Raw genomic sequence first — 21,877 nt, forward strand, 5'->3', positions numbered from 1 at the left:
AAGATAGAAGGGTCTTAACGTTGATAGATTCGTATAACAAAAAAAGACAAGTAATTCGTCCATTTCTTTATTATTACCGAATTTCGACACTTTCTCTTAAGATTAAAAAATATCACAAAAAAATAGTGAAAACATAATGATTCACAGAATCTAAATCAATACGACAACAGAAGATAGTTTTTCGTATTTAGCAACTCGCCCAGCGTTGGGCAAATCTTAGATGGCGGCTAGGTATACATTCGTAATACATAAACTGATTAAAAATACTTAAAAACAAGATTTAGCGTTTCTAAAACGAACTTAAACTAGACCGCGTTTTTGCGGCGAGTAGTTCTTTTAAAAATAACTACTGTTTCACAATATTTCGTGCGCTCTAAACATGTTGTTATGTATTATCTATAAGGTTGTCATAGGTTGGACATACAGGGTGGGGGTAGAATGAGCATTCGCTCGCTTGGTGTAAATGCACGTAAGTCTATTGCGAAGCCAAGAAGGAATTTACCTTTCCGAATAGGTAGTCAGCCCCATTTAAAAAGTAATAGCGTTATAACTATAAATGAACTTGTATTTGAAAAAATGTTGAAATAATGAATTAGTGAGGCGCTATTACTGTAAAAATGTGCGTAGGCTGCCACAATAGAGGTGCGGACTCTGTAATTTTTTCTGCAGTGTCACACTTACACTGGAGGTATATTACACTATTACCAGTCTCAATTCCAAACTGATATTCCAAAGATTAACAATTGACTAAAGATAATATTTTTGTACTAAGAATTAAACTACATACATATTGATTGTTCTTTTTTCACAGAGAAGAATTCAAACTGTTATCATTCTTTTATTTTATGAATCATTATTTGACTGACCTGAGAGTAACAGATAATCCAAAAAAATGGCTAGATTGGAATTGAGTAATCTACTTTCAATATTGTTTTGGACTAAAAGAAATAAATTATGCATACACAGGATTTCAAATAGAATAAAAAAGTAATTTAAGGGTCTCCCACTATCAAATCTTATGACCATGATGAACTTCAGATTTTGTACAACAACTACAGTTAATCCATAACTGAAGAAAGCAATACGTACTGCAGTATTTTTGATAATAGAAGACCCTTAAATGCAGTGTTATAAAAAAATTAATCATATTTACAAGTAACTTAACATTAGTATCACTGGAACCAGTACAAAGGAACTGAACAAGAGCATACAGATCTAGGCAAAGACTACCATCATTTCTCTGGATTTATGCATGAAATTTAAAAATGTCATGGAATGCAGCATATGCAATATATGAAAGCCTAATGTTATTAAAGCTGCATTCTTATTATAAGTAGGTAACACTCATAATCATGCAATGAGTAATAATATCTAGCACAACAATGCTAATTATTCTGCCTTCTCAGTCACAAGGCAAATTCACAGCAATATACCTTTGTATTATTATTTTTTTCATCAGTACCATGAATTTCTCTTTATAAATCAATCAGGTATATATATACTCCCCACATTTACCTAAATTTTGAGTATTTGCATCACAGGTTTGCATGGATGAGGTAATGTTATTTATCTCAAAAATTAGGTAAACTAAGTTACCACCTGTATTTTTAACACTGTGCTTTAATAATTGCAAAAAATATATACTAATCTTCATTTAACAAACTAGCAATTTTTTTTTACATTTTTTTGCCCCTCATTGGCCTTGCTTATTTAATTCTGAAATGCTGATCTGTATTAATTTGCTATTACAATAACCTCACTATTACAAAAGTAAACTCATTTATTTTATCAACAAATGCAGTGCAGTATTACAATTTAACATTTCAATCAATGCCTAATATTATTTTAAATCTTACCATTAATTCTATTAATACTCCTAGCTCTGATCCATTCACTGCATTTAAATGAAATATCAAGTAAAACTGTTTGAAACAGGCCAGTGCATAGAGAATTTAAGAATCAATCCCCTAAGCTGTGCCTGTTAGCCTATACTACTTCTTGGCTTTAGCGGAGTTCCCTTGTTTAGTTGGAGGTGTCCACCGCAATGCAGAGGGATCTACGGTCAGCCGGGGCTTCTTGAAATGTGAGCTGGCTAGCTGCTCTGCCACAATTTTTGGTGTCACACATATGACATGCTGCCCCTTCCAATACTTCACCATATTCATAGACTGTAAAGTTGATATTATATCCGTCTGGGATATACCTGTCATCTGGCTCAGATCTTTAATACTCAAAGTACCTCTACTGGTGCTCAACACTTCTAGCAAAACATATGACCAGTAAGACCTATAACTAAGCTTCCCTAGATCCGATAAAGGCTTTTCTGGACTGCCAACGACCTGCTCCAATCGTGATAACTCATAACTGAAAGCTATAAGCAATTTCCCATAGCCTTGTCTCTGATATGGAGGTAATGTCAATATACAAGCAACATTGTTACCTTCAGGGGAATCCTTCTCCTTAGAAAAATAACCAACAAGATGCGCTCCTTGTTTGTCAACTTCGCATAAAATATAGAATAAAAACTGCTCAATATCAAAATAAAGTGTTTTATGATCCAAGAACAACTTTGCCAATAAACATAGATTCTGACAATAGATTTTATGCTCTTTACCATCTGCTTCAAATATAGCTATTGTACCTTTTCTGTATATCTCACTGCCCTGTGGTTGTCTTGCTGTGCATTCACTCAGATGATACCGGTATGTCTTTTCCATTCGCATGTATTTCAAGCAATATTCACAAATCCAGAGCTTTGACTGCTTGCCATATTCTTCTGGGTATGGACTGAAGTACCATGTGTCTATCTCATATTTACCAATCTGAATCCTATCAATGTACTTTACTTTGGTAATAGCTTCATGTTCTTTTTCCAGTGCTGCTGTGGTAGGGTCCATCTCGGCGTAGGACTTCTGGACATGATTGATTTCATCGTGTTTACGTTTTTGGTTGCGCGTTATCTTCCGGCCGGATTTATCCGTGAGAAGATGATCAGAATTTATGTTGTTGTTAGATTGCTCGCACATGTCAAACCTATCAGACATAACCCTGTGGCGGGAAACCCATTCGTCGAGTCTCCTATCGTAGCCGACATAATGGACATAGTATTCATAGCAGGATTCAGCGGCGTTGTACCGCGTCTGTATTATCTCAGCCGGGTGCCATGACTCATCCGAGCGCCGCACTAAATAATGCTCTCCTATGTCCAAAGGCTGCTCCTGGGTGGGTTCGGAATCATCTAGATCGACGCTCCGACATTCCGGGTTCGGTAATTCATTATTCACTATGGGTTTTTCTAATTCTTTATCACCTTTTGCCATTACAACAAACGAATCACGCAATACCGCGCAACGCACGTTCTACAAAAGTGGCCATAATAGATTCTATTCCATAGACTATAGACGAACCGTAGATGCGTATGTTCTAGTGTTGTTGTTAATATTTCACCGATTCTTTACGATTAAGTTTTATATAGTTTCCTGGGATAAAAATAGTTTGTGTTTAGCATACATAGGTGTACTTAATATTTTGATAAATTCAATTTTTTTAAACCGAGTAACGTTTTGTAGACTTTGTCGATGTCAGGCCAAGCCCACAGACATTTATCTAGAGGAGGACAAGCCAGAATGCTGCGCATTCATCACTCTGTTTATACATTATATATAGTATATAGTATAAACAGAGTGAGTGCGCTCTTAGCATGGAATTAGGTACTTACTTGGTACTTACTAAATCCATTATATATATATATATATATATATATATATATATATATATATATATATATATATACATAGTTACACTTCTACATATCTATGATTGTTAAATGTTACCAGTACAAAACTATGCAAAATAAAATAATAGAAATATAAATAAATAATTCATAACATATACATAATACAGAGTGGCGTCGAAAATTACTGGCGGCGCGGCGGCTAGGCTGACCAACCAACCAACAGATTATTATGAATGAACTGAAACGGATTTTTCAGAAGTAGACGCGAACGCAGATCACGCGTTAACTAACCGTGCTATTGGCTTTGTAGATCTGAATGCCTCAATTAATTAAAGTTCCTTTATATTAAATCATTTTATTTCTCTTCTATTTCTATCAGCTACATTTTAACGTCTTACAAATTTAAACCATTTTTCACAACAACAATGTCACTCTATGAGATAACCATAAACAATATAATATAATAGAATATAACCTTTAAATGTGGTGGCTGTCCACTAACTTACTTATACTCAACACTCTTCCTCAGACATCACATTTAAAATTCCTAACTTAACAACAAATTCTTTTAAACAAAACTTACTAACAGGCTTAGTAAAAATATCAGCTAATTGGTTATTAGTACTTATATATTCAACTTTAACAAAACCTTGCTCAACCTTTTGTTTTATAAAATTATATTTAATTTCTAAATGCTTCAGTTTTCTTTGATCATAAGTTTGAACAGATTTGATAGTGCTTTGATTATCTTCAAAAATTTTAAAATCCTTTACTTCAATATTTAAATCATTTAAAATCTTAACAACAAAACAAGACTCAACACAAGCTTCACAAAGTGCTACCAATTCTGCTTCCGTCGTACTTAAAGCTACTACAGATTGTTTTTTAGATTTCCATACAACAGTGTTACCAAAAATTAAAAACAAATAACCAGTAGTTGATTTCCTATCAACGTCTCTACCCCAATCTGCATCAGCAAAACCAACTAATGAAATATTATTACAATTCTTATAACATAAATTATAATACAAAGTTTGTTTAACATATCTCAAAATTCTTTTCAAAGCTTTCCACAAAGTCAAATTCGGTTTACATTGATATCTGCTTAAATAGTTTACAGGGAACGTTAAATCTGGCCTAGAATTCACTGTTACATATAACAAAGAACCAATTAAAGATCTACATTTAGCTTCATAATTCTTATCAATAGTTTCATCTTCAAATTTAAAATTTACATCCATAGGTGTATCAATCCCTTTACAATCACTCATCCCATGTATTTTAAGAATATTTTTTAAGTATCTTGTCTGATTAACTAAAATACAGTCATCTAGTCTCTTAATAGAAATTCCTAAATATGTCATGTCAGTATTACCTAGATCTTTCATTCTAAATTGTGTTGTCAAAAACGTCTTCACTTTTCCTATCTCTGTCTCCTGCTTCGCGAAAATTAAAAGATCGTCAACGTATAATAAAACATAAACATTATCTTTCATGTATAAACAATAATCATTTTCAGAACGTTGAAAGCCATAATCCAACATTGCTTCAGTAAATCTCTCATACCAATATTTCGGAGATTTTCTTAAACCATAAAGTGATTTTTCTAATTTGAAAACGTAATTGTCTTCTTTTCCAATATAATATCCTTTAGGTATTTTTAAATAAACTTCTTCATCAATTCGACCATAAAGAAAAGCTCCTTTTACATCCATTTGTTTAATCTTAAAATCTTTCTTTGCAGCAACTGCTAATAATGTTCTTAATGTTTGCATCTTCAATACAGGTGAATATAAATTATCCATATGTCCTGTTTGTTGATATCCCAAAACAACAAGTCGCGCTTTACATATCTCTGCATCACCTACTTTTTTCTTTGTAAATACCCATTTAGTATCTAAAAGTTTCATATCTCTCTTTCTTTCTACTTTCCTCCATGTTCCACTATCTTCAAGAACATTAAACTCTTCCTTAACTGCATTTCTCCATAACTCACTATCTTCTCTCTTATCTATTTCCTCAAATGTATGTGGCGTATCTTCTATTTGTCCAGTCATTAAAGCATACATTACTTCATTTTCATTTCCTTCAAAATCAGTAACATAATCTTGTTGCCACTTGGGTTTTCTAATTATTCTTTTCTCCCTTACAATTTGTTCTTTTTCAGAAATTTTCTTCGAATTATCATCTTTTTCTAATGTATCTTCCGCTTCATAAAATTCTTCATTATCATTTTCTTCATTATTATTTTCTTTGTTAACATCTTCTTCTTTTACCTCTCCGCACTCTAGTTCTACATTATTCTGTCTTTCTTTTCGTTCTTTTTCATCAAAAATTACATTTCTTCCTATCACCACTTTTTTAGTATCTTCATCGTAAAGTCTATAACCGTTTCTAGCATAACCTATCATTATCATTCTTTTTCCACAGTTATCAAGTTTATGTCTTAATTGAGATGGCACATGATTATAAGCAACACTTCCGAAAACTCTCATATTAATCACGTTTGGTTTTCTTCCTTCCCATAATTCACTTGGTGTACAATCTTTCCCTTTTGTTGGGCTTCTATTAGTTACATATGCAGAACACAAAATAGCATCCGCCCAAAATTCTTTATTCAATTGCGAATCTAATAAAAGTGTCCTAGTTTTTTCCACCAACGTTCTATTCATTCTTTCCGCCACTCCATTCATTTCAGGATTATATGGCACCGTGTACTGAACTTGAATTCCGTTATTTCTACAAAAATTATAAAATTCTCTAGTTACGTATTCTCTACCATTGTCAGATCTCAATTTTAATAAGTCACAGTTAAAATGTTTCGTAGCATAATAATAGTACTCTCTAAATATTTCAAAAACTTCACTTTTCTGTTTCATAAGGTAAACCATAACAAAATGAGTGTAATCGTCAATAAACGTGATAAAATATCTATAACCTTCTCTACTAATTGGAGTAATAGGACCACAAACATCTGTGTGCACTAGCTCAAGTGGTCTTTTAGCTCTGTAACCTATCTTATTAAATGGTAATCTAGTCATTTTCCCTAACACACAAGTCTCACATAACATATTTTCGAGGTTTAAATTTTTTAAGTCACTTAATCCGTCAACCATATTATTTTTAGTTAAAACATTTAAATTATTCATGCCTAAATGACCAAAACGCCTATGCCATAACAAACTATCCGAATTAGATAAAAAACAGTTATTACAATTTTTCTTACTGAATTTCATACAAATTTTATATAGAGAATTGTCAGAGTTTCCAATCATAATTAAAAACTTAGAAGAATCGTAAACTCGAACTTTACCTCTTTCAAAAGTGACAGACAAATTACTTGACTCCATTTTTGACACTGACAATAAATTTTTTCTTAAATCAGGCACATAAAAAACATTTTTAATTGTACATGTAGTTGACTTTTTTCCAACATAACATTGAGTTTCTATGTTACCTATACCTACCGCTTGGAGAGAGATACCATTTTTGGCAGCAGAAATCAATTTTGGTTGTTTTAAATCTATATACTGAGAAAAGTAAATTTTATTATTAACTAAATGATCTGAGCATCCAGAATCTACAATAAATTCTACCCAGTCATCAGAATCTTCAGATCTTCCGAAAAATGCAACATTATCTTGATTACTACTATTACCATACATATAATATGAATTTCTTTGTTCTCTTCCTCGACCGTTAAATCTTCCTCGACAATTGAATCTTCCACGACCATTAAATCTTCCTTGACCATTAAAACTTCCTTGACTGTTATAATTTCCTTGACCGTCATATCTTCCTTGACTGTTATAATTTCCTCTACTATTGTAATTTCCTCGAACATATCCTCGATTATCATAACTTCCTCTATTATTATAATTACCTCTTCCTGCAAAATTACCTCTTACTCCTCTTTTTCCGCAATTAAAAGCACTCTGTCTATTCTCATTCTCCTGTGACGAATTCTTTCTCTTCTCTTCTTCTCCTAATAATCTATCCATTACCATATTTATTTTCAAATCTCCAATCGTTTCTAAAGCTGTTACTATTGGCTCATATGATTTTGGCATCGACAATAATATATAATTTACCTGTTCTTCTTCCGAAATTCCTCCTCCTGCCTCTTTTAATGAAGTACAAATTTCTTGTATTTTTGTAAAATGATGTTTTAAAGGCTCTGTTTCTATATATTTAATTTCATTTAATTGTCTTCGTAAAAATAGTTTACTTCTTGTACTTTTTTCTTTAAAATTTTGTTCTAAATTTCTAAACATTTGGTAGGCCGAATCTTTTCTTACATATTCTAAATGGCTATCCGCTACAGCTGCTATTATTAGAGCTTGGGCTCGTGCCTCTAGATTTTTTTGTGTAGCTATTTCTTTTTTATAAAACTCCTCATTTTCTATCGCTTCAATACAGTTATTTTCACGTAAAATACTTTTGATTCGGAAGGCCCACGTGTTAAAAGATTCTCCGGAAAATTGCACCACATTATATTTTAAAATATTACATTCTTTGTTTGCCGACATCTTGTGTAATTTTTCTAAAATTCAAATAAATTTATTACATACTATACCGTACGCATCTGGCGCAGTGGAAGCGTGCTATTGGCTTTGTAGATCTGAATGCCTCAATTAATTAAAGTTCCTTTATATTAAATCATTTTATTTCTCTTCTATTTCTATCAGCTACATTTTAACGTCTTACAAATTTAAACCATTTTTCACAACAACAATGTCACTCTATGAGATAACCATAAACAATATAATATAATAGAATATAACCTTTAAATGTGGTGGCTGTCCACTAACTTACTTATACTCAACACGTGCAAACACTCAACCTAACTCAAATATTCGGATTTGCTTCTAATAGCCCAGCATTAGGAAGGGAGTTTGATAAAAATATAATTGGCAACACTGGTGCCGACGGCGATGGACGACCCGACACTTGGCTGTCGGCGAAAACCGTACGAACGTCGGGTTAGATTGGAAACGTCCACAGAGGATTTGGTTGACTTGATTTGAGGATTTAGGAATTTGTGAAGTGAACAAATTGTTCTTATCTCTTGTGCATAGATATGAAAATCATTTTGTTATCTAAAAATTGTGCTGTTCCTTTATTTGAGTGTCAATTGTGATGCGGATGTGCTTGGTCTAGACAATAATAAAGTGCTGTGCTAAGAATTGGAAGATTCGCTGGAACTCCTTTGATAAAGTGATTTATTTGTGGCAAAGTTCGTGTAAAACATTAAAATGCAGGCTATAAAATGTGTTGTTGTTGGTGATGGGTAGGTTTTCTTCAATACTAAGCTATTAGGACATTGTGAAGGGTGAAATGATTGCTTTGGTAACGTAACAATTTGTACTCTGCCTGACGTCATATTTAAATTGAACGTTTGAGTCTTGGTTGGGTCCCGTATATGCCGTACCTGGCGCGTCCGGAGGTAGAACGGCGCTGTTATTTTGCTATTACATTATCCTAACTAGTCATTGTCTTATTGTTCCCCAAAGGTATGAGTAATGTATGACATAAAAAACACGCCTATCTAACCTATTATGGGCTTTATATCGAAAGCCAATGTTTATTGTGAAATCGCATCCCTTCCTCATCCGATTCCATTGGCGGCTATGATGATTTTGATGATGTGATGAACCCCGGGTGGGATTCGTCGGTCCGCGGCAATGTAAACCTTATTCTAAGATTTGCCCGTGATTTTACGATCGGCCACCTGCGTAACGATAACCATCTTTAGAAATCCTAATGTGAAATCGCATCCAATACATTATCTGTTTGAACATACTTAGCATGTACACTATTAAATAACCTTAAGAGCATCAAACGAGAGTTTACAAGATTACAACCCCTGGTAGCTCAATGGTCATCACGTCAGACTGCTACACTGTAGGTTCGGGGTTTAATCCCCAGTTAGCTCAAGAAGGAAAACAATCTTTTTCAGATTGAACTGGCTGTTGGATGTTTATCTATCTTTAGATAAGAATTCCGTGTCATTTCTGTCTATATATGTATGAAATGAAAAATTCAAAAATTACTGATTGGACTTTGGTATGCTTGTCACCAATAGTGTGATTCCTGAGGAAGGGTTAGGTGTATAATATATTATGGTTTTATAAAATATATGTAAGTATATTGGTGAGTTAGTATCCTATAACACAAGTCTCCTACTTGTGTTTTAAATTTATACATTACCTATATTATTTATTGAATAATAGACGGGCAGCTTCTGCAGCTGATCCTGACGCATCTATATATCAACATTAAAAGTTTTATAGTCAGTTCACTTCATAAAGTCGTTTTACTGATATTACTCACATATACTATCTAATTATTGCTGTGTCTTGTATGACTCCTTCAAACTGGCTTATCATATTTCTGTGAATCTGATATCATAATTATCTTTTAAAATTACTAACTGAAAATAATGAGGTTGGGATTCATATATTATTTCTTCCAGTCGGACTTGCATATGAAGAAATGTTATGCACCCTGTCTTTATAGCAACAGAAACACATCATCTGTGAACATTTCAATAGTCATGGTTCATGAGATACTGCCTTATGATATACAGTGGAGTCTTTGTAATAGGGTCACATTTTACCCTATGGATATGGGTCTGTAACCCTAAAAATGATATTATTGTACTGTTTACTAATATGATAGTATCCTTTAAAACTTACCTTGTGTTTTATGTAATACTACATTTGTCTAGTCTGGCTTTGCTTGAGTAAAACTATAATAAAAAATTTGCCTGTTTACTCCAGAAGGTTTCATCTGTCTTTGTGCCAATTTTATCAAAATCGGTCAAGTAGTTTCAGAGTTTATTCATTACAACCAAAAAATATAAAATAATCTTTTGCCTTTATGATATTAGTATGGAGTATGGATGAACTAGGCATAAAGGCAGAATTATTGAGGTCAAATTACACATTGAGCCTAGGGCTAGTGTCAGATTACATGTTTGATTGCTATCGTGATTTATTGTAATTGGAGAACACCCTTGCTAGCCTTGTATGTACAGTCAACAGCACAACAATGTTTCCATAACCATTGCAAAGTCACCTCTATTACCCCAACATAAAAACTCAAGCAGGGTAATTTGATATGAGTATGACTGGTATGCCTACTTTATGTGATGATGTTATTGTATTGTATTTCAAATTAAAATATATGTTTGTAGACATTTGTAAATTACATACAGCTACTTACTAGCATTCTAATATTATGTAGATATGTATAATATATGTGCCTAAAAAAGTTTAAAGCAATATTTTTAACAAGTATACATTGTACCCCACAAGGGGTTTTTAAAATGTGGAATCATAAAATTTCACAGACACAAAGTTAGAAGCATGGATAATAAAAAACATAGAGGATACTTTACATTCTAGAAAAAACACTTCGACTATGGAAAGTCATGTGTGCAAAGCTGTATATATGAAAATAAATATAGGTACTTAATAAATATTATACTTGATAATATAAAATATCAACTCGATAGTAAGAATGAATTTCCAGCTACAAATCCTAGTCTGCTGAAATTATTTCCTTCACAAATACATACTTATTAAGGTTTGAAGTTGCCTGTTCCTGCTATATAAAGTTTCAGAATTCCAAATATTTATAGTTTTTTAGTTTAATATCTTGTGTTTAGCAATACGATTAATTAATCAGATGTTCCCCTTAGTTTTAATAACTCTCTGTTAAACTATGTGCCTACTTCAATGTATTCGTGCAAGAACTAGTCACAGGATATATACAGAACGACAAATGAACCTTAAGCTAGGTATACATTTTAGTTATTTAACCCTAGCCACAATACATTGTAGGACTTAGAAATAGGATCGCCCATACGAAATTCCCTAGTAGTTGAGTGATCGTTTGGCGCGCTAATAAAAATAATTGATTTGTTTGACCCTGGATATGTGGGTTAGGGTTAGGCAGAACGTCAATCGTTTTATGGGTAAATATTGGCGCGCAAAACCATTGGCTTGATTGACATTTTTCATTTTATTTCCATGGGTAGGTTTTGTACTTCATAGTAGGTGATTGGGCAAGCCTCCCTCCTCTTAACACGCGCATGATTTTTGGGTGTGTGGGCAAACGAGCATGCAGGTTGCCTGATGGTAAGCAAACACCGCAACTCAATATGGGCCATGCAGTCTTTACTGGTTTTAGTTTATTTTTCATCGTGTTTTCCATCAATAGGCTATATCTGCCTGAGTAAATAAAATTGTTTATGCACAGTAAATAAATACATAATTATTTTTTTCCTGATATGTCATAATATGCGCATCATATAACCTACCTAAAATGACTATTGTTGTAACTTTGTAATTACCACAATTTATTTTTGTACAAACAATGTACAAGGACATGACATTTGACATGTGTGGTTGTAACACATTTTGTGCGCAGGTAACATATATTTTTACATGCTGAAAACATCGTCAAGTTTTGAAGTTACCAAAATGGGTATTTCTTGCACTATAGAACAAGTAATACTTAATATATGGGTACCTACCTAACAGCTAGCGTCACTTGCATTCTTTTCAGATATTTTGTACGGTATGATCTTCAGGACTACACACTCCACACTATCGCGAATCAGTTCGCCAAATTTTTAAGGATTCAGAATACATTGCTGGTTTTTCATTGCGGTAAATAAATTTGCGGTAAAGCGGTCATACAACATGTTAGCATATTGACGTTGGCATCTAAGTTCGACGATAGTGCAAAGCTGGCATGTAAATAGGCAGTTGACGCAAAAGCAAGCTAAACAAGACAAGATTGATACAAATCATGTTTGATTCGATAAAATAAGTCTTTACTTTCCCGCCATCATTGGTACTTGGGTCATTCCATGTAACGGGTGTTACATGCTATATATGGTTTGAGGAGAAGGGATTCCCTTAGAGATTTTTTTTAAGATATTAATATTTTAACTACCCTCTCAATACATACTTATGCATGTCCGGAAAAATTTAAACTTATTTAAATAAGTTGGTGATTACCAATGTAACAATTAGCATAGTATATTTTAATTAGTCATTATTAAACGAACAAAAATTAGCTTCAAATGTGTGTAACGGGCGTTACATGATTTTGCCTCCTACTCTGTAGTAGTCGGACTGAAATGCAAATTTCTACGAATATTGCTTGAATAATTAATAAATATTGACTTCAGACGATAATATACTAAATAAACAATTAGCATAGCATTCGTAAAAGAAAAAATAGAGGAAATTTTAAATTTTATGCATATGAATATTTGTAACAGGCGTTACATGCATTTGTAACGGGTGTTACGTGTACGAAATTATAACAAATAACTCAAAGGAAACGCTTTATTGTTCACATATTAGAAAACATAACTGAATAGGAACTCTTATTATAACTTGTTTTAAGTAATATTTATGTTTATTTCTCATAAACGTCAACAGATGTATTAAATATGTAGTAGATTCCTTTGCCCTTATTTGTGAGAATGGGGTCTTCCAAAATATTAATAATAATTTCAAATGGTACATCAGACAAATCATTTTCATTAGAAATGTATGTATTTCCTTCATCGTCAACCATTTTAAGGAACATTACGTGAACCTCGCCCTCATCAAACACCATTTCTTCTTGATATTGTTGACAGTCTAAAAGACCACCTATCATAAGGTCAGATCCGTCCTCGTAATTTGTGTCGTAATCCAATTTTAATGGCGAGAAACCAACGCATTCGTCTGCTTTATCGCTTGGCATGGCAGCAAGATGATGAATCTTCATCATCCCGATCTGATGACTCATCATCATCAGTTCTTTGTTCACGCTGATGATGAGAGTGAGTAGATGGAGTCGATTTTGAAGTGTGTGAAACTGTTATCTCAGTATTGTTAACTGTTTCAAAATGATGAGGACTTTGTTAATTTAATCTTAATAAAGTTAGAAGAGAGAATACATTTTTTCCTCTAAAAGCCCGAAAAATCTAAATGAAGGAATTCAGGTAAGTTTTATACTACGTGTTAAGTTACCTCTTTATCGATATTAAAAGCATTTACTAATTAACCTTCTAAAACAAAGACGTATGTTTATTTCAAGGCCAAAGTTTGCCCTCTGTTTCACATTTCAACGGGCAGGTCATAGAATTCTGAATTTAGACCCCGTCGATGAATTGCTATGCTAAATGTCACAGCATAAGTCAAATTTCATACACTGTCGCAGTGAGGCGCGCATTTTCGCAAATTCGCGTTTTTGCAGAAACTAAGGCACACATTTTTTACCTGGGACTAGCAACTATTGAGACGGAAATTGGAAATCGCAATGTATTTCTTTTTTTGATGAATATCCGATGGCGATCCGAACATGGCGATTTTATTTCGGTTATTTTTTATTCATGATCCATTGAGGCGAAGGATTTATCTTGTTCATCTATTAAATACCCTCAAATACAAGGTTTTTGGTTCTTTTATTTGGATTGCCGAAAATAGCAATATCGTCGAAATAAAGCTTTTTGTGCATTTATTTGTTTTGATTCTTTGTCTGCAATTTCACTTAATGCCAATGACTTACGCTATCGGCGCGAAAATTCGCTGAATCGACGTAAGTCTTAGTCGTTTATTTCTGTTTCTTAGCGTTGGTGCAAAGCTCATATTAGCAGCCATCACTGTAATGTCTTAAGGCATCACCTGTTTTAATGAACCAACGTTCAGATTTCTTTCCACGTTCAATATAGATGGTAATGAACTCACGATTGTCAATAATCTGACTAGGTCTAAACGGTGTCGACTTGTTATCGCCTCTTCACATTCAAACTTCCGAAAGTGAAAGCTGATTTTATTCTGAACATCATGTCAAGGTTACGTTGGGAATAAGAAATTAGAAAGAGAAATTAGATTTTGTATTTTCTTTATACTTAAGCCTGGATTTGTAACGATCGGTCAGTTATTCAATTGATTCTAATCTAGCCGCTGGATTAACGTTAGAGCCGGTTACTGTTTTAGAATCTCGATCAGAATGCATTAACAGGCAAAGATTCAAAGTGAAGTCCGCAAGAAACAAAAGTATTTGTACATTATGATCTCCCAATGGAAATCTACCTCAATGCACGAGTTTTTCATAATCTAAGCGTCAATGTAGATCAAAAGCTAGGTATTTGATAAAGCTACTAGCAATTTGCTCTGTTCTTGGTTTATTAAGCGTGGTAGAGTGCCGTAAGACCGTAAACATAAAGCTATCATTACCATGGCTGAGATAGTAAGATAAACTGTGCTAGGTGCTTATCATAGCTCAACTGAATCAATCGCGAATTGTGATAGTTGCATCGGAATCGATATGTCTAGGACTTCTTGGTAATCGATTTTCAAACTGACCGAGTAGAGCGAAAAATTAAACTCGATTTTTTAAAACAAATCATTAACTAATGCAAAATGTTTCCATAAAAATAGTTGAATGATAAAGTCTGTGTAAACTAACAAGAAAAAAAATGTTCCATTAAATTTTAGCTACATTGAAACCAGGATTTCATTCAGAAAAGAGTGCTTGCACCCGCATGACAGTGGCTGGATTTTCAAATCAAATTATCCAATGACGAATAGATCGGCTTTACACTCGACAAAACCGATTGGACTAATTAAGTGGTAGACAGCACCAATATAGGGTCGAATAGGAATTTGGGGCGAGCGTAAAATAAAAAATAACGTTGATAGATTGAGAAAATAAAGAAATCATTATTATAGGAGTTTCGTAAACTGCCAATTACTGATGGAAATCATTATTTTAAATCAAATATTTACATATGTTCGTGAACAGGATACCGATGTTAGTAATTTCCAGATACAGATACAATTTCATTTTCCCTCTTACTATCCTTGACGATTTTGCATTAAATCTTAGTTGTTCGTTCAAATGTATTATTTCAACTTATGTATATCTATATTAATATATATATATATATATATATATATATATATATACATATATATATATATATATAAAAATTATTATTTATGTATTATATATTACTTAATATTAATTCGAATGTATTATATTTTTAATGCATACTTTCGCATATCTAGGAGTTATGGAACTGATCAGGTCCATAAAATCCTACTCTGCGATTTTTTCTCAATTAGATCCTGTCTACGCCGCTAAATATTTTAATCAGTTTAATTTATTTTATGAAACAGTCAACATGCTACGTTGAAATCAACAACAACTTCTTAGTAAACAACAGTCTTTAAAACAAATGAATAATAAAACATAGTTTTCTAAGTATGTGGTAAATAGAAACTATGTAATGTTTTACGTTTCCTGCAGTTATGGTCGTCAAGCCGCCACGCTTCATCATAAACCTCGTTAAAGTCATCCTGGATTGCTTTTCTCCCAGCTCTCGAGTGTATTGGATTGGTAGATATCGCTTGATCATGTTTATCGATAACTAGAATTGGTATTCAACTGTTATGGATCTAGCAGTCGCCCTTAAACAAGATAACAAATATACGCCTTAACAAAGTCTTATATATATGTTTTGCAAAAAGGTACATCTCTCTCACTCTCGCATTTGATTTTCCCGGATAAATCATAAAGATCGGATCATGTCCCGGATCTCATAAAGCATCAGGGTTCAGGTTCCTCTTTACTAATTGCTTACAAAAACTCGTATTTGAGCACCCTTAAAATTGTTCCAGACCAGTTACGTAAGAGTGGAATTAGAATAACTATGTAACTCCCCTCGCATCTTCCTGTGAGCACCAAGTGCAATTTTTTACTGCCAATTAAAAGCCTAACGTGGAAAAAGGATACAAGTGTTATACTAAACTATAAAGATAGTATCAGATGATGTAACTATACTACACCTTTCTAATGTCTCCCACGGTGGCGATGTGTCATGCATAATAGCCCTCAAAGTATACAACGTTCATGAGACCCCAACAAGAAAATAATACATCAATCACAAAGAATCAAGCTCATCGTGGGAATGGTCATTCACTGTGGCGACTTAAATAAGTGTGTCATTAAGTATTATCATATGTACTTTGTGAAGCATAACGCATTATTATGTTTCTTAAACACGGTTAAGTATAGAAATACAAGATGGAATAAATGCTGGACTGAAAATACTTGAATTTGATTGAATACTAAAGCCGCAGTAAATGCGTCAGCTAGGTTATAATTAACGCAAGAAATATTGCCCATATTGCTTAATAATGGAAAAGAAACGATGCACTATCCATATTCACGTAAAAATAGGAGGTTTCTTAAACAATTTGTGTGTATCAGGAACGTATAAAATCAAGGACTTGCTAATAAAATCAGGTTCTGAAACACGTGCAACCTTGGCATCCCCTCAGAACAGAACCGGTTGGTCTGGTGTGCAGAATATCGTTGTGATTTGTGAAATATTACCAAGACATAGAGGTCAATTTGGGATGACTTGACGTGCTGTAGTGTGTACGTATTGGGTTTAACTGGCAATAACCGGAGGATCCCGACCCTATAAGGTTACAGGAGCAGACGGGTAGCGCTAACAATCTTAATACAATTGGGATACTGGCACCCATATTTTTGAATAAAATCTCATTGGTTTTTCTATTTAAAAATTGATTGAACTATTACAGTTTAAACAGTAATACCACATTCATCATTAGCCATTTTTATTTGTTCCACTATGCTATGCACTATTAATTTGCTGGCTATAAGGAGGTTGGGCCATGACCCACCACACGTGTTCAATGCGGATTGGTGGTTATTCCACATTACTGGTGTTTTAGAAATGTTTGTCCAATCACCATCTAAAGAGTAAACATCTGCAGCTGTGTTTTCACATCAAGAAGAAAATCGAGAGATTCCGCATATTTTACCGCTACAAGAATTACGTTTGAATATCGTTAAATGAATTTCAATCGGCGGGTATGATAATAGTGGTGTTATAAATTGTGGCCCGCATTATTTTTTAGAAATCGCGGTGTGTGTGATTATTCAAGGGTAGATAGCTATACGATTAGTCTAAGTTAAAATCTGCCATACTAACATATTATGGAATGTGGGTTATAATTTCGTATAAAATAACAGCTGCGTAGTGCTTTGGAACTTCCTATCTATATTAATTAACATGGGACAAGGCACTCGGTTATAGATTTTCAATGGACACGACGACGTATCCATTGATGATTAACATAGAATAATTAAATCGTCCATATTATAGGTACAATCGCCCCTCTAAGTTTCACTATACTAAGCCAATTAGCTGGAGCGGGTGATATAATTAGCGTAATGAACTTCATTCGCCGACTGACATGAAACTGCCCAGAGCTAGAGGCAAATTGCCTTTGGAGAGTCGATCCGAGCTCAAATTACTTAATCTACGGCTTAATGTTGTTTCAATTTCCGCTTATACCAAATTTACGTGTTGAGTAGAAAGATTTCGCAATAAATAAGTGATTTTTCGACAGAAGATAAGACCAGAATTAAAAAGAAAATCTCTAATTAAAAAGATAGAACGAAGACTATCCGACATATTTATCGTCCAAAACAATATACGAGTATTCAAACTAACTATCCTTACTACATCACGAGGTATAATATTATTCTATGGAATCAGTAAAACAAGAGGCGTAAGGGATTGCTCAACAACCCGTGACAGGTACCTATATCCTTACAAAGCCGTTTCAGCTCTGCCGGGTACCCCTAGCGTGTAAGTAATTACTATTCTGCCCCAATTCTTGTTCTGACCCGTTTCCTGGTGCAGCTTCGGGGCCAACGAGGACGTATAGGTTTACGTTGCATTGGTAGCGCATATTGTATCTTTCCTTTGATTGAATTTCGATTGAATTGGAAATAGTACCGCGCTGTACGATTGATTTTGCTAACTGTTTTGAGATCTAGTTTGGATAGGATTAGGAGGCTTCTATCAACGTACAGGTATTTTGTTCCTACACGATATTTACTCATTTCTACATAATGTGACTACTTGTGATTCTAGCCTAATACGCTGGTATGATTAATTAATAGCTGTGATCTAGGTTTTGAGTTCAGACTACCTATACTATAGTTAAGATTAACCACTTCCTTACAAAATTATAAACACCGATTTACCTATCCGGTTTTCACTGTGTTATCTGTTGTTCGCGTCTCTTTTGAATTTATTATTCCAAATCGATTTCTTATTTCCATTTGAAACTCCAGTAACACGCCGCAATGTCTCGCTCTCATAGGATATTTTTAAACGATTTGCTCTAGATATACATCAAAAAATATTCGACCTCGAATCCAGCTGAATCTGATTTGTAAGTGAATCGTGCTTTCGTAAACGATGTATTGATAATCAAAAGGCGAATTCTATTGCTGTGAACTTCCTTAAATTATTAAAAAATTCAGGGCAAGTTCAGAATTTATTGTTTGCAATAATGAAAGTTTCATAAAGCATATCTAATAAAGACACAAACACACTCAACACTAGATTGAGGCTGCCAATATAACCGTGCTAATAAAAGGCAGTCAGTATTACAGTACTTGCAACCCTTGGTCCACAAAACAAGTATCTTTTAACCTTATCTATATACACAGTGTACTAAGGCTACATACACAGAAATGGGAGTAATATAGAATCAGAAACGCCATTTGCTACATTTCATACGACAATGAGAATCAGTACAAACATAAATTGAAAATTTGAATAGAAATTTGCTTCGAATGAGTGTAAGCGCCTGTTGACTTTTTGGTATATGGGCGCGATAAATTACACTATGTGATGACAATTCTATATCTTTATTACTAATTCTATGGCTAGAGACAAGGTACACACTATAGCCCTGTTTACCCTTCAAGTACTAACGAGTGACTAATTAGTTCACCGTGTACAAAGTTCACCGGAATGGTTAACACACCCACGCGAAATGTAACGGGCTCTCTGAAACGCCCGTGTGATCGTTAATTAGGATTTTTTATTGCTTCCCTTGCTTTGGCCGCAGTAGTTTAGATACGAGCTTTTATTTAGTTTCATCTCACATGAGTTTCGATGTTTGTTCGTCTGGAATCAAATCTTTCGCACCTACTTCCACTTGTCCTATAGAATTGAAATTTGGTGTGCACTAGCCTTTTAAAAACATTTAATTTGTTTTTATAACTCTTCTTAGTAGAACTTAATTCGTGCGTGAGTCATATCCAGTCATACCAACTTAAACATAGTACTTTAATATGATTCATTTGGATCTATGTCAGTGGATTGTACATTTATTGGATGCAAAAATGATAACAGTTTTATATCAGCAGTTTTCCATATGTTATTATCAAGGTTGATAAGATAAGCTTTCATTTCAACTCTCACTTATCAACATAGCATATTGTAGTTATCAACTTTGACTTTATATTGGTCTATTACGTCAATGTGTTTTTTAGAATTTATCATATTAATTCCAGGGATTTCCTCTGCAATGAAATCCCCCACTGTCTAAGCCCTTCAATCACCTGTACTACGAAGTATTTGTATAGGTACTATGTTTGCCATTGCTCCACTTCCATAGGATCTTAAACACTACGTCTACCTAAAATAAGTTTAAATTGTAGATGTGTAATATTATTCATACAGCTTTTTGTTTTTGTGTAATTATTGTTAGGGGAACTTCTTACAAAATTACTACTCAAATTTAATCTACAGAGCTTCTTAGTAATACGATTAGGTAATGAAAAAAAATAATTAGAAATTTCCCAACCGCGGTTTAGCAAAGTTAGTGATCCCTGGAGTGCGCATTTGCGTCAACTCTGCAACAGACGCTTGTATACCCGAATAATGTTAACTTCTATTTTTATACTTTTTAAACCCGCCTTGGAATCATTACATGACGTCGTCTGCAATAAGAGTGTTAATTTATCTTAATTCCAAACTTAACTAAATATCTCTAAGGTGACTTCAGAAATCAGCACCTAAGGGAAAGACTTCTCTAAAATTTTTTGCCTTATAAATTAGTGATATGGTGTACCTACTGTTGCTTTTAGTATGAAATGTGATATTTGCGCCACCCACGTGAATTTGGAATCATCTGTTGTTTTATTCCATATCCGATTACATAACTCGCCGATCCGAGTCAGCTGCCGTCCGACATTTTGCAAAACAATGACATCAGAAATGGCAGGCTTACAATAAATAGTAAAGTTTTTTGAATGCGATACGCCACGAAAATTGACTTCGTAACTCGAAAGCGTGTTTGCAATGCCATTGTTCTTTTTATAATCGATCGAGGAGAAACAAAAGGAAAACGATTAAATATAGGTGGGTGGTTTGGTAACAATGACACTCGGGCACCGACCGGAAAGCGTGCGAGAAATATTTCGCGTGATATTATACGCTATGTCGATAAATAGGCCCGTGTACAGGCAACCGCATGTCAAGATCCCTACATCCTACCTACCTATGCAACAATAATAGAAGCGAATTTGTAATAGTAATGTTGATGTTTTCTGACTGTACGAGCTTCCATTCCGTTTCTATGTCGGTATTTTCCGTTTCTCGCGCGCTAGTCGATTGAATACAAAATTATTAAAAGCCACACGTCGGGGTTTGTTGGGCGAAATAGGGTTGAATTGGTCAGAATCTTCCCTTTTGACACGACGTAATCATGTAACTTAAACCTGATTTCGGAATGTGGACCAAAACTGAAACTGTAAAATGTTACGTAAACCTTATGCTAATCCAATGGATAAATAAAAAAATGTTACGTTTTTATTATTTGATGACTTCCCAAAAATATTTTAGATCAATATGCAATATAACGGGGACTATCAAAGTGTCTAGACAAACATATAAAGAATGTTGGTTTCCCGTGTTCAACGTCGAACTTTTCAGTTTCCAAGCGAGCTCTTGGCTCAGCTTGCCTGATTACAGATAGCTGAATTTTCTGCCTTTGACTTTGTAATAAATTCCATGCACTATTTGGAATCTTGCTACTGTTTATTATCTTGTTAAGGTACCATTGAGTATGTGATCCTTAGTCAGATGCAAATAAAATGAAATAGTATTGGTAATTCAACGAAATACATATCAAATTAGTAATGTAGGTAATGATATCCAAATTTCGATACGTTTGTATCGTATCGAAATTATGTAATATTGGATGTTCAAATAACACATATAATTAA

The 21,877-nt window shown here is 33.8% G+C and overlaps 2 protein-coding genes across 2 annotated transcripts in view; one reads left to right on the plus strand and one right to left on the minus strand.

Annotated features, from left to right (window-relative positions):
- Positions 1–53: 53 nt before the first annotated feature.
- LOC128673694 (histone acetyltransferase KAT8-like) lies at positions 54–3,395 on the minus strand. Its single transcript, XM_053751719.1, has one exon. It carries the CDS (start codon positions 3,318–3,320, stop codon positions 1,992–1,994), a length of 1,329 nt encoding a protein of 442 aa, XP_053607694.1. The 5' UTR covers positions 3,321–3,395; the 3' UTR covers positions 54–1,991.
- Positions 3,396–8,563: 5,168 nt separating this feature from the next.
- Positions 8,564–21,877, plus strand: part of LOC128673353 (ras-related C3 botulinum toxin substrate 1) — a 28,502-nt gene continuing 15,188 nt past the window's right edge. The window contains exon 1 of the mRNA XM_053751119.2: positions 8,564–9,026. Coding sequence (XP_053607094.1) covers positions 8,992–9,026 — 35 coding nt within the window. The 5' untranslated portion in view covers positions 8,564–8,991. The remainder of the gene's footprint in view (positions 9,027–21,877) is intronic.

The sequence above is a fragment of the Plodia interpunctella genome, chromosome 11, assembly GCF_027563975.2.
Source record: "Plodia interpunctella isolate USDA-ARS_2022_Savannah chromosome 11, ilPloInte3.2, whole genome shotgun sequence".
In the NCBI taxonomy this organism is placed as follows: domain Eukaryota; kingdom Metazoa; phylum Arthropoda; class Insecta; order Lepidoptera; family Pyralidae; genus Plodia; species Plodia interpunctella.